At 42.3% G+C, this 13,306-nt stretch overlaps 1 protein-coding gene across 2 annotated transcripts in view; it reads left to right on the top strand.

Annotated features, from left to right (window-relative positions):
• The window catches only part of sema3b (sema domain, immunoglobulin domain (Ig), short basic domain, secreted, (semaphorin) 3B), a 72,917-nt gene extending 60,587 nt beyond the window's left edge, over positions 1 to 12,330 (top strand). For both annotated transcript variants that reach the window (XM_041945325.1, XM_041945326.1), the window contains 14 exons: positions 1,344 to 1,463; positions 1,983 to 2,076; positions 2,205 to 2,324; positions 2,440 to 2,582; positions 2,803 to 2,917; positions 4,736 to 4,805; positions 4,954 to 5,098; positions 6,180 to 6,399; positions 6,504 to 6,595; positions 6,733 to 6,774; positions 7,264 to 7,421; positions 7,576 to 7,631; positions 8,495 to 8,634; positions 9,020 to 12,330. In XM_041945325.1, coding sequence (XP_041801259.1) covers positions 1,344 to 1,463; positions 1,983 to 2,076; positions 2,205 to 2,324; positions 2,440 to 2,582; positions 2,803 to 2,917; positions 4,736 to 4,805; positions 4,954 to 5,098; positions 6,180 to 6,399; positions 6,504 to 6,595; positions 6,733 to 6,774; positions 7,264 to 7,421; positions 7,576 to 7,631; positions 8,495 to 8,634; positions 9,020 to 9,532 — 2,028 coding nt within the window. In that variant the 3' untranslated portion in view covers positions 9,533 to 12,330. The remainder of the gene's footprint in view (positions 1 to 1,343; positions 1,464 to 1,982; positions 2,077 to 2,204; positions 2,325 to 2,439; positions 2,583 to 2,802; positions 2,918 to 4,735; positions 4,806 to 4,953; positions 5,099 to 6,179; positions 6,400 to 6,503; positions 6,596 to 6,732; positions 6,775 to 7,263; positions 7,422 to 7,575; positions 7,632 to 8,494; positions 8,635 to 9,019) is intronic.
• The last annotated feature ends 976 nt before the right edge of the window (positions 12,331 to 13,306 follow it).

The raw sequence follows: 13,306 nt of genomic DNA, 5'->3' as shown, positions 1-13,306 counted from the left end.
TTGGTTGACTGCTCTCTAAATGCAACAGCCACCAGCTGGATAGCTTAGCTTAGCTTAAAAACTGGGAGCACTGGGAAACAGTTAGCCTGGTTCTGTCTGCCCACCAGACCTTATAAAGGTTGTAACTAACAGATTATCTATTTTTTTCTTTAATTCTTACAAAAAATCATGGGTTTAGCTGGAGGTTATGTACCGGACCATATCTAAGCCGAGCCAACAGCCTGCTGGCTGAAGCTTACGAACAGACAAATACAAGAGCGGCATCAGTCTTCTTGTCTCACTCCCTGCAAGTCAAATTATTCCTTTAAAGGAAGTTAAATGAAGAAATTCACTCTGTGTGTGTGTGCTTCTTCCTAGGTATTTTTCTCTTTTGCTCTGTATGGTTCAGTTGTTGATTCACCCAACTGAGATTTACCGATGGAATTTTTTTTTAACTAAGCTGGTATAAAACGTGTCCACAAATGTTAAGCAGAATTCTTTGGTAAATTAACTTTATCCTCAAAACTGAACTGGAAAACTTAACTTCCACAGTGGCAAGATTATATATTTGATTATTCTTTGGATATGTCCTATATTGATTATTTGCATTTTTATCGTGTCATAGAGTATCCAGTTCAACAAGTCCATGTGTCATATGAAATCCATTAACAACATATGCAGGCTTCTCATACTTTTGACTGTTATGTACCCCTGCAGGGAGGTTTGTGTGACCATTTTACCCTTATTGGACATACACACACACTGTAGGCATGTGTGTGTGTGTGTGCATGTGTGTGTGTGTGTGCAGCCAGGACACAAAGGCTGCCACAACAGTGTGTTGGAGGTGGAGCTGAGGACTCAGCAGTGTTGTCACAAGCAAGACGGGGAGAGAGGAGCTATGTGAGGAATGTACATCACTAAACCAAATAAGAGAGAGTCCAAGTTCTGCTCGATTGGATTAACTGTGTGTGTGTGTGTGTGTTTGTGTGTGTGTGTGTGTGTGTGTGTGTGCTTTATTGCGTTGTCACTTTGTTTTTACACTTTTAAGTGGGCTGCAGCTGATGGAGGTGAAATTCACAGTATTTTTGCTGGGAATTCAGGACATTTAGTGACCTGACATGTAGCTGATATTGTACAAGTAAATGCTACACATGCTGGGTTGATTTAAAGGAGAATCCCTCTAATATCTTTTAGATGTGAGTATATTTGAATCTGACTATCCTGACTCGTATTTTGCTCTGAAGCAGTGTTTACGTCATGTCTGCAGGGAAAAGATCAAAATCAATGATTTATTTTTCGACGACCACCCTTCAAACTGCTTTTCAAAGGTAAACTGAAACTGTGTACCTGTGTGTGTCTTTCAGTCCGACTGTGTAAACTACGTGAAGATCGTGCACCACTATAACCGCACCCACCTGTATGCCTGTGGAACCGGGGCCTTCCACCCTACCTGCGCCTTCGTGGAGGTGGGACACCGGATGGAGGTGAGGAGTACAGATAAACAACACCAACACGCACACACTGCTGAACCGCATCAGATCTTGTCCCTGCTCGTTTTGTGTGTTCTCACCGGCTCAAACGAAAAGTTATTAAAAATCAACCTTGTTCAGGTGCCTGAAAATGCGAGCCTCCGTCCTCTGCCAACTAAATAACTGCCTGTTCATTAAAAGTGAGAACATAATCCGAGCAAACCGCAGGCAAGAACCTCAAAACAAGGTTTATGTGTAGAGAGAGATGAATGTTGACATTTGATATCCAGCAGTTACTCACACTTGGAAACCTTAGCATAACAAAACGTCACTGAAGGCAAACTGGAGTCTAGATTGATGCTGCAGAGAAGCTGAATTATGGCAAAGGGTGCAGACAAGCACATCGCGGTTAGCTCAATTTGCTGGTTTCAAATCTCACACCTGAAATCTCAGCCCAAAAATTAGTGTATTATTCCAACACGTATGCGGGATCACACTTTAAATGCAGCTCTGCCTGTCCTCTCTCTCCATCAGGACCATGTGTTCAGGATTGACCCCGCTAAGGTGGAGGACGGCAAAGGGAAGAGTCCATACGACCCGCGCCACAACGCTGCATCTGTACTCGTCGGTGAGCTGACCGACTCATCCCAGACTTAGATTTTAATGTTTTCTAACATTGTCATGCCATGATTTCGGCTGCTTTTGGTGCACAGTAGATGACTAACCAATGAGTTATTGATTCCTTTTGTCTCCTAGGTGATGAGTTATATGCGGGCGTGGCCACAGACTTAATGGGACGAGACTTCACCATCTTTAGGAGCCTGGGGAAGCGCCCGTCCATCCGCACCGAACAGCATGACTCACGCTGGCTCAACGGTCTGTGTGTGTTCATGTGTCACCTTCGGCCTCGGTTCTTCTACAACTAACTGCAATGTGGTTGTGCTTGGAACAAAGCAACTTGTTTGACATTGTTCCTCTTTATGCCTACCAGAGCCGAAGTTTGTTGGTTCCTTCTGGGTCCCAGAAAGTGAAAACCCTGATGACGACAAGGTGTTTTTCTTCTTCCGTGAGACGGCGGTTGAGGCCCAGGGGCTGGGGAAGTCCACCTACTCCCGCATCGGACAGCTCTGCAGGGTGAGGGATCGTTTCAGTCCAGTATTTCGAATAAACTGGGTGTGAAAATAACACCAGTCTGCCCACTCAGTCTGGCCTTTTGACAGATTCTGTAACAAAATGAGGTCATTCCACTGAAAAATGTTTTATTTGGTTGAGTGCTGAAAGTGGCAGGTTCCCAGTTTATAACACTGCTCTGACTGTCTTCTTTTGCGTTCCTGGCTGTTTTTTCATGATTCAGAACGACATGGGCGGTCAGCGAAGCCTCGTGAACAAGTGGACGACATTCCTGAAGACCCGTCTGATCTGCTCGGTACCAGGGGCCGACGGCAGCGACACGTACTTTGACGAGCTGCGTAAGTTCAGATTCTGCACTGTGTCGACTTATTTATGACTAAGATTAAGGATGAAAGCATGATGTAACATAACTGATGCTTCAAGTGAAGGCCCTGAGTGATGCTCATCATATTCATGCCATTTAGAGCTTGAAGAAAGCACACTTTCGACCTCATTCACCTCACAACAGATGTCCTCAGGTCTAGGTTTCTGTTTCTGTCTCCATGTCTGACATCATACTGCATTGATAAAGTCATCTGATTTTTCAGTAAGTAAGAAAAAGCAAAACAAATACTTGAAATTTGGGCTGATGTTCCGAACCTTTCTTTGTCCATTGGATTTTTACCCAGAAGCACATTCTGTGGGTCCAAAGGGAGAGAAAGTCAAGGAAAGCATAATAAATTAACCAGGATGTCTGACCTCAATTGTAGATTATCATTCAGCCCCACATTCCTGCAGACTTGGAGAAAGCATGAGTGAGAGATTAATTGGTAATAGATTCTGGCTTGATCCCAAGCCAGTGTTTTTGCTGTGGGTTCAGACTAAGTTGCAGTCTTGTCTCTGGTGAGTCTTCATATGACAAAAGGCAATAATGTGTTTTCATTAGCTTTGATCCAGAAGCGAGGCTACATTTCTACGAATGGATTGTGGGCAGAGGAAATATTTTATGATAAAGAAGACATAATTTCACTTAATCTCACTCAGATAGTTCCATAAACGTCTTGTGCCAGTTCATAAATATTCCCAACTTACAGATAAAACTGCTCCAACCTTTACGTATGACTAAAAACATGTGGGTAAATCTAGGAGGAATCCCTGGACTTGAAGAAAAAAAAAAACAGTAAATCATGTTTGTTCCTCTGCAACAATTGGCCTCTTGTTAAAGCCCTCCTCCAAGCAATTGTCCAATCATAACTGTGGAGAAATCCACAGATTGACAGGCTTGCTGTACCTATTATGGTTGAATACTCCAAAGAGAAAAGTCTTTTGTTAAGCCTTTCACTCCCTGCCCCTACAAAAAATAAAAGCAAGAAATTTGTTACGGTATCTAAATGATAAAGCTGACTACACCTGATGAAATCTGAGACAACTGCCATTACAGCTGGCAAAAATTCATGATCACCTCTAACCAAGAGAAGCTGTTTTTGTCTGAAATCAACAAGCCATTGTTTTAACAATTACAGAGAATTCAAATCTGCCACAGCTCTGACCGTAAACTGCACATGTGCCACGCGAGGACAGAATGATGAAAACATGCACTTTATTTTAAGAAGTAAGACCGAGAGAAGAGTCAACACATGACATGACATCTCACAAACAGAAACACCAAACCTCATCTCAAGCGGTTTGCACAGCAGCCTCAACGTGTTTCTGACTGAGCTCTTTGACCATGTCTGTGGGCCATAATATCAACTGTCTTATCTCAGGATGCAGTGAAAGGTAAACTAAGTGGAAATATTAATCCACATCCTAACCCCACTTTAGGCTAAATCTGCCCATCACATTCCTTCATATGAACAATGAGACCTTTATCTCACAGATATTCTGACCATACCTGACCTCCCTGTAAAAATATGTGTATTGATCTGAACCTGTTGTGGCAGACCTCAACCTGACAAGAGGAAAGAAGAGACTTAACGGGACTACAATTGTTTAAACTTTACAAACCGTTGCTCGAAGCTGCTGTTGGTTTCATTCCAGGTCATGACCCTCAGTTTGAAGTGAAATATCTTTTTAAGGTAGTTAGACGTGGCTGTAGGGCTTTGCTTATCTTTCTCTGAACCTCTGACCTCTGGACTACCACCACCTGACCTGAGTGTGTGTGTGTCCGCCCTCAGGTGATGTGTTCCTGCTGCAGACGAGGGACAGAAAGAACCCTCTGGTCTACACTGTCTTCTCTACTTCCAGGTCAGAGTGCATTTATACTGCGTGTGTGTGTGTGTGTGTGTGTGTGTGTGTGTGTGTGTGTGGGCAAAAGAGAAAGGAGAGAGAAAGACAAGGGTGGTGTGTGTGTGGGTTTTGATATTTCTAACCCAGCTCCCCTGTCCCCCAGCAGCAGTGTATTTAAAGGCTCAGCTGTGTGTCTCTACTCCATGAATGACATCCGGAGGGCCTTCCTGGGGCCCTTCGCACACAAAGAGGGGCCCAACTACCAGTGGGTCCCCTTCCAGGGAAAAGTCCCCTATCCCCGCCCAGGAATGGTATGTCAGTGGCATTAAGACTCATCCACAGAGTGGTTGTGGCATGTCAGTTTATGGTTTTTCATAACAAAAAAATGCTGCATACATATCACAACAACAACAATAATACTGATAAGAATAATAATAACAATAATGGTAACAGTCAAATTGTTATTTCTGATCCTTCAGAACATTTTCTTTTTCTGTACTTTTACTGCATGCTGCAAACTGTAACTTTACTTAAATCAAACTATTAATGTAATACTTGTAATGAAGTTCTGCGGCAATATCACAATATTAGTGTTAGAACAGTTTTGAATACTTTTGCTCTCCGGTTTCTAATATTTCCATCTGAGGCACTGGATTGTAAAAATATAAAGCCAGATCAATATGAATACATTGATCTCATATAATATTCTTGTGATATAAAGTCTTACAGGCACTTCATAAACTGGTAGTACTCGATATTAGACCTCATTTCATCCTAAAGCTCTCCCAATCAATATGTGCTTATCAGGGCTCTTACTTTCAGCTAAGCACACAAGCGTAGCGTCAGCAGGATTTGTTATGCAGAGCTTCAGCTGTTACTGCCACAGCAGAACAATCTCCTTTGTATTACTGCAGAATAGTAATTGTATTTGGCCTACAGTAAACCCTCTCTCACGCCATCATCAACTCGCTGGGTTGTAAAATCAGCGGAACGAATCAAATTAAAAGAAAACGATCATGCTTACAAGTGAATTATGCAAAACTGCATGGAAAGCAGATTCAGAGTTTGAAGTGCATAAACCAGATCAAAAGTTTTTCACTTCATGAGCAAACTGTATGTGCACTCTGCAGAGCTATAACAAATCCCTTACAGTGGAGGTGGACTGACTGGAATGTTGACATACTTTGAATAAAACTACATACAAATACATAAAAAAAAAAAACTACAAATCAGAGTTACCCTCTAAATGTGAACACCTGCCATCTGCAGAGCTTTGTGCTGTATCTCTTCATTTGTATGTACTGTATTGCATTTGTTTTGTCCTCAAGTTCATTTAAACAAGGACCTTGTGCTGCAATATGAACTAAACTTTTCTTTTTTTCCATCCATCAGTGTCCCAGCAAGACATTCGGCAGTTTTGAGTCCACGAAGGGTTTCCCAGACGATGTGATCCAGTTTGCACGTCACCACCCTCTGATGTATAACCCGGTCTACCCAATGAGCCGACGGCCCGTTTTCGTCAGGACTAACGTGGACTACAGCTTCACGCAGATCGCTGTGGACAGAGTCGGCGCTGCCGATGGGCAGTATGATGTCATGTTTATTGGCACAGGTGAATGACTTGTTTCAGTTCTAACTCTTAATTTCAGATTTAAACATGTAAATAATGAAATAATGTATTAAAAGTGACTTGATGGACTGTATCTCTTATTTCAGACAAAGGGACGGTACTAAAGGTGATTAATGTCCCCAAAGAGAGCTGGAACAACATGGAGGAACTTCTACTGGAAGAGCTGGAAGTCTTCAAAGTAAGAAAAATATGATAAAGCAGATTTCTTGTAGATAGAAGCACTTATCTTCTTACGTATTAAATTTACTTTAATGATGCACATTGAATTGATATGTGACAAAGTCATCCATTCGCTGTACCTTCTCTGCTTCTCAGGATGCCTCATCCATCATCAACATGCAGATCTCCTCAAAACGGGTACGTTTGTTTTATACCATTCATCAACATTGTGGCTCTTTTTTAAAGAATATTGATCTTTAATTTTAGAAAGGCAATAACTGTCTAGTAATCCCAGCTGAGGATCTCCACTGAAAGGGATCTGCATGCTCATCTGCACAGAAATGATATATTATGTATGTGTATAATTGTATAATACATAATTAACTAATATTATATTAAGATGCAGAAAACAGAAAGCATGATCTTGTCGGAGGTTGGACCAAAAAACAGAACCTCAGCAGGAAGGAGGTGGAGCCTCCTTTTGCTTCACCCAATTCTTTGCACATCTTACTTTGTATTAATAACTATTAATGATACGATATCACAAGGACGCATCATAAATTGCAAAAAATGTCACGGACACAGAAAGCTGGATGGTCAGTTTTAAGACACATCGAAGCACAAACTGATTTTAACTCTGACAGAATCTCACTCCTGAAAGCCCTTTTTTAAAACTTGTCCTCACAGCAACAGCTGTATCTGGGCTCAGACACAGGCATTGCCCAGGTTCCTCTCCACCGCTGCAGTGTGTATGGGAAGGCCTGTGCTGAGTGCTGCCTGGCCAGAGACCCATACTGCGCCTGGGATGGAACGTCCTGTACTCGCTACCTGCCAAACACCAAGAGGTCTGTGACACTAATGACACACACCAGATGACAATTCGTTCGACTGAGCAAAAAAAAAAACACAATGAAACTATTGTATCTGCGAGTATATTCAAATACTTTTAATGTTCCTTGTGGTGAATTGTAGTAAAGTCTTATTATCAACATTTTGCAGACGTTTCCGTCGCCAGGATGTAAGGAACGGTGACCCCAACACCCTGTGCTCTGGAGGTATTGTTCAAATTCTATTGTTTTGTCTTAACTGTTGTTTGGTAGCTGTGGCTGGTGTTGCAGGCTCACTGCTGCAGAGGTATATTTACAAAATGAGAACTCACTCTGACCCTGCTCTGACTCACTGAGACTGTGACCGAGCATCTGACATCTAACTGTCCCCGTGCCAAAAACATCCTAAATCCATCCAACCTTCACCCCAAGTGACCTCAGTCTCCCCCCCAGACCACAATGCCAGCATTCTGTCGATATCTGTCTTTCTGCCACACAGCTGAATCGGGCTAATCGTTCTAACTGAAGGAGCTCCTTGGTAATACGATTGCATCATGTAGCATGTGAGCCGGGTCGTGTAAAACTAATGAAGGTCAGAGTAATTGTCTCTAATGAGAGTGACGATGCACGTTCAAAACTTATTCGCCAGTGTTCGACAGGATGCTGCCATTATGTGCGACTGTCGTGAACTCTCATACAGCCACACAGAGGCTCATTAATCAGTGTTCACTAAGACTCCATTGTGCTATTGCAATTATAACTAATGTGGGTTACATATTTTTCTTATGAACAAGTATATTCATATACTGGCACCACAAGACCCAAAAAGACTCAGTAACTATTAATAATTTAGTTTTTTTAGATGAGGGGAACTGTTCTCAGTCAAGTTAGTCAGTTAGTTAGTTTCTGTCCCATGTTGTTCTGTCTTTTCTTGCTCTGTCCTGTATGTTCTTGTTTCGTCCAGGTCGTTCCTTTCCTGTCTTACTTTGTTCATCTTATGTATATTTTTTGTTGCCTTTTCCATTTTTTGCCTGGCATTGTCCTGAGTTACAATATATCTGTAATGTCCTTTTCTCTGCTGCCACCTGCAGACCACCATAAGTACCGCGTTGCAGAGAGGAAGCTGTATGGAGTTGAAGGAAGCAGCACTTTCTTAGAGTGCATCCCCAAATCCCTTCAGGCCAGAGTCACCTGGACCTTCCAGAAACATCCGCAGAACCCACGGGAAGAGGTGAGAGGGAGGGTAGAGAGTGGAGAGAGGTACAAGGACACCGTCAAAAGTCCCAACAACATATGACCCTCAGTCATGTGTTAGTCATGATAATGTACATACATGACGTTCAAAGTCATTCAAGCATCTTCTGAAAAAGCACTGTAAAGACATCATCAAGAATCAGGAAAAAGTGATCTTCAGCACAATTTTCAGTCTCAAAAATAAAGATTAATCCACTTACAGCACACTCAGTGCAAACCTGCAAACCTCGATGGATCAGGTTTTGAATGGAAGCACTTGCAGTTGATAAAATGTGGACTTTACACAATGCTTGTGCACTCAGTGTAAAATGTGTAGTGCTGTTTAGACTGCTGTTTCAATTAAACTAATTTTTGTTTTCCAGGTGCGTCTGGATGACCGCGTCCTCCAGACAGACAGAGGCCTTCTGATTCGCCGTGTCCTGAAGAGAGATATCGGCATCTACCAGTGCCACGCCATGGAACACGGCTTTACCCAAACCCTTCTCGGCATCACCCTGGAAGTTGTACCTTCAACATCCTCCTCAGTCTCCAACCTACCCTCTGATGCCCCTGTCCGATTAGACCCCCGTAGCGGAGGTGGGCCTCCAATGACCAATCAAAAGCTTTGGTACCGGGACTTCATGCAGCTGGTGGACCACCCTAACCTGAGTACCGTCGACCAGATTTGTGAGCAAGTTTGGGCGCGGAAGAATGCCGGCAGTGACCAAGTGGATAAGAGCTTTCCTGCTCAGGGGAAAGATGTCCCGCCTCTGAGCCCCGCTACCCTCCCAGCCAACAAGAAGTGGAAGCACCTTCAGGAGATAAGAAAGGGGAGAAACCGTCGGACCCACGATGGGAAACCGAACCCTCGGGCACCTCGCAGCGCAGGGGAGTAAACAGCACAGAGAAAGAGATGGAGGGAGAAAAGAATGACTGATACTGGAGAAAGGAGGAGAATGATAGAAACTGAGATGAACCATGAACTCCTGGAGGTGCTCACACATACAGATACACCCGCGCACATAAAAACACACGCAGACACACACGCAGCACCTCCTTTATTGTGTATATTTATCTATGGATGCCCCCACTATATGGTACCCCAATCCCTGAGTCCTGTCCCACTGGCCAGCCCCTGCATGTGCCGCCTTACTGCCCAAATTGATTCTGCACGATCCCTTTACACTGTTCCACAAGCGTAGTCGAGTGTAAGCAGGTACGCGGGAGGGAATCCACCTTCATCTGTGCGCAATAAACTTATACTCACCTGTCATCCCCTTTGCCACTGACTGTATATGGAAGCTGGGTTCACAGCGCAGGATTACCGCATACTTTGTTTGCCTACTGCACGCCAGCTACAGATGTTATGTAGCTGGATAGTACGAACACCCACTCTCTGGACTACACCACTCAAAAAGAAAAAAAAAAAAGTTTTGGATGAACACTCCTCACGGCTTTTCTTACCTGAAAATTTCCTACCAATGTAGAAAAATGGTGCACTTGAGTGCCGCACATAATGGGAAGGAATGGAGAAACATGACAACTGGAATAAACTGAAGAGTTATGGTCTCTAACTGGAAACACGTTTAACTATTGACGTGCACGAGCATGTAAACAAACAGTTTTTTAAGCATTATTTCTACACAAACAGATGAATTTCACTTCCTGTGGCGCTCTTGCTGCACATATTTCCAGTAACCTAATTTTTCTCGTGGTTTTTGTGTGCATATCACATAATGCAGTCACGGAGTAGTTAGAGATGCCAGCAGCGTGGGGCAGCCTGTGGAACAGACCAGCATGTTGCAGAGCTGGTTATATTATAAAGTAGGTTTTTTTCTTCCTTCCGTGGCGCATTGAGGCATGTTGCAGCAAAATAGATCAAACAACACGATGCAGCGATGGTTGGAGAGCTGTCGTATCTGTCCAGTTATGATTACATTGCGTTTCTGGTCCAAACCACTAGCGATTGAGGGGTGGAAAACTACTGGCATTCCGTGATGTGAGAGAAAGATGAGATGTTTACAGTATTCAGACAAAGCTGGAACACAAAGAAGTCAATCTCTAAAGGCAAATAAGACCTGGATTACATCTGCACAAGTTTTAGTTTTATGTGGCATCTCTATGACACACAAGCGTTATAATAAGAGTTGGAATTTGGTGTAGAAGAAGAGATTTGACATGATCCAAAACCTCACTCTGAAGTTTGCTATTTATTGGTTAGATTTTTGGCTGTGTTCAATGTTTGGTGCGTTAACACTGAGGAGAAGTCATGAACATGGTGGTTTGGGTGGGAAGCATTAATACGTTGAGGAGGAAGAGGAAAGATCTTAGCGGACTCTAGTATGACAACCCATGTTTCTGGGCTACAGTACAGTATATATAAATATATATTAGCATGATATTTATGAGTTCTATGATTTTTTTGTATTCTAAGCGGTACTTCAACTCCTATCTCTTTGACACTGTTCTTGCATATGTTGTTTGCGATAGATATATGCAAATTATCTGAGACGAGTGAGTCGCGACCCCTCGTTCAGCATATTCAAACACACAGAAAGCTGTTTTTCTGCGCCTCCCACAACTTTACTGTCCGCAAAAAAACAAACACAAAAACTTCCATCTGGCTTCATACACTGTTGGAATCACTTCTCAACGTAGTGTGACAGTCATTAATGTCATTGACTTCTGCTGCTTAACGATGTCATCTCTTCCTAATGAACAATTAGTACGATAAGGTCTTTCTTCTCTCTGTGTTTAGTCTGATCTCTCTCTGTGAATTATCTGTAAAGAAACCTTGTTCTTTGTCTGTGCTAACATTGTGTGTGTAGCCTGCCCCCTAGTGTCTATTGTGTGTACAGGCTCAGATGAAGAGCTTACCTGTCGTATGATAACTTCATTATATCATAGTCTATCCACATGAAAGGAAAGGCCTTGTAAGATAAAACATGCATTCATGTTTTGAATTCATGAAATCTCGATTTTTATGAATATAAGGTCTAATTTGTGTTGCTGCCGAACATTTCTAAGAGGTATGATGCTTTGGAAAGATTTTCAACATGCTGAAATTGGCTAAATTTGGCTTGGCGTGCTCATTAATTCACACAGGCCCTGATAACAGGAGGCAGCACAAACTAGGCCTGCGAGTGGATTTTAGATGTATGGAATCATTGTCGTTGTTATTTATATACCTTCTTTCTAGAGATGTAATTAACTCTTTAAACTGAACTGAACTGATCTGACTGACTCCAATAAAAGGGACACTCATTTTGACACCACGTCCAGGATTTACAGCAAAAGGTTTAAATGCAGGAAGATGCTGCCTGTCTGCACATGCACGCATCTGCATTTAAACCACAGAACTAATTGAGTTAACCCACTAAATGGAGATTAAAGGGTGTTGGCCCTGTACTTCTTTCATTTACATTGGTAGTGGTGTCAGATTTGCCTGAGTCTCCCTTTCGAGCCAGCAGTTGTTTTGTGCTCTTTTGAAATTGCATGACCAATGTTAGTGGCTAACGCGTTTGACAATGGTGAAGTGGCGAGGAAGAGCGAGAGAAAGAAAGCACAATGTTGAATATTATTATTATTCCTATGTATTTATGTGCAAAGATAAGCTGATATGTTGTGGTGGATTTTTATTTTTCTTATAAATGTAGATTTACATCTGTATTGTTCATGTTCTGCTGAAAAGGACTCATCCTCAGCTTTTTCTTTCTTTTTTTTTTTTTTTTTTTGGACATTACAGCCAATGGGAAAGCTCCTTCTGAACACAGTGTCCAATTAGAGTCTTTGTTGTTCACACAGCCCTCCAATCAACACCCCTGTTGCATCCCATGCCATGTGACGCACCCCTGTATGATAGCTCACAAGGAGAGGCTTGTGTAAGTGTGTGCGTGTGTGTGCGAGAGAGAAATGCGTGCTTGTGGTTTATGTGTGTGTGTGAGTTTTGGGGGAAAGCTGAACTCTGTATATAATGGCAAAGGAACAGAGGTGTATGTGTGTGTGTGTGCGTGAAGAGCGGCCTGCAGGTGAAAGTTCAAAGGTCGAAGGCCAAAGTTAACGTGGTGCACTGTAATACTCCCAGAGGTCTTTGTGAAATGTCATGTCAGATTGTTTTTGATTAACACAATAAAAATATGCAGTTACATAAACATGACATCCCTGATCAGTTCTGTGACATAAGGGGGGATGAGAGGGGGAAAACAGCAGGTCCTTACTTCAAGTTAAAAAAAAAAATTCTGGGTCATGAAAGTCCAACATTTTTCAAGATGGTCATGACGATGTGAGGATGTTTCTGTTTTTGATTCCTGCCACTGTGAGATTTCATGAATTAACGAATTACGTTAAAGCAAAAGAGATCGAATCATTCAGATCTTAGTTTAATTAAATTTAGCTGAATTAAAGTTTCAATCCACTTTAACCCACATCTGGATTCTCAGTACCACTTAGATGTCGTCTTTGACCACAAGGTGGCAGTCACGCTATGACATTAAGTCTAAAATCTCAATGAACTCAATGAAGTGTTTTTTTAAATGAACTTTGTCCATTCTATGATGTTATTACTGCATTGCTGAAAATCCATAGAAAGGGCTGTAGATGTTGTTTTGAAGTGGAAAATTTTAAAGGAGATGCAGGTTGTTAATTAAAAAAAACAAAACAAACATATCCCA

Source organism: Chelmon rostratus, chromosome 10, assembly GCF_017976325.1.
Source record: "Chelmon rostratus isolate fCheRos1 chromosome 10, fCheRos1.pri, whole genome shotgun sequence".
In the NCBI taxonomy this organism is placed as follows: Eukaryota; Metazoa; Chordata; class Actinopteri; order Chaetodontiformes; family Chaetodontidae; genus Chelmon; species Chelmon rostratus.
This window is presented reverse-complemented; position numbering and strand designations above follow the sequence as displayed.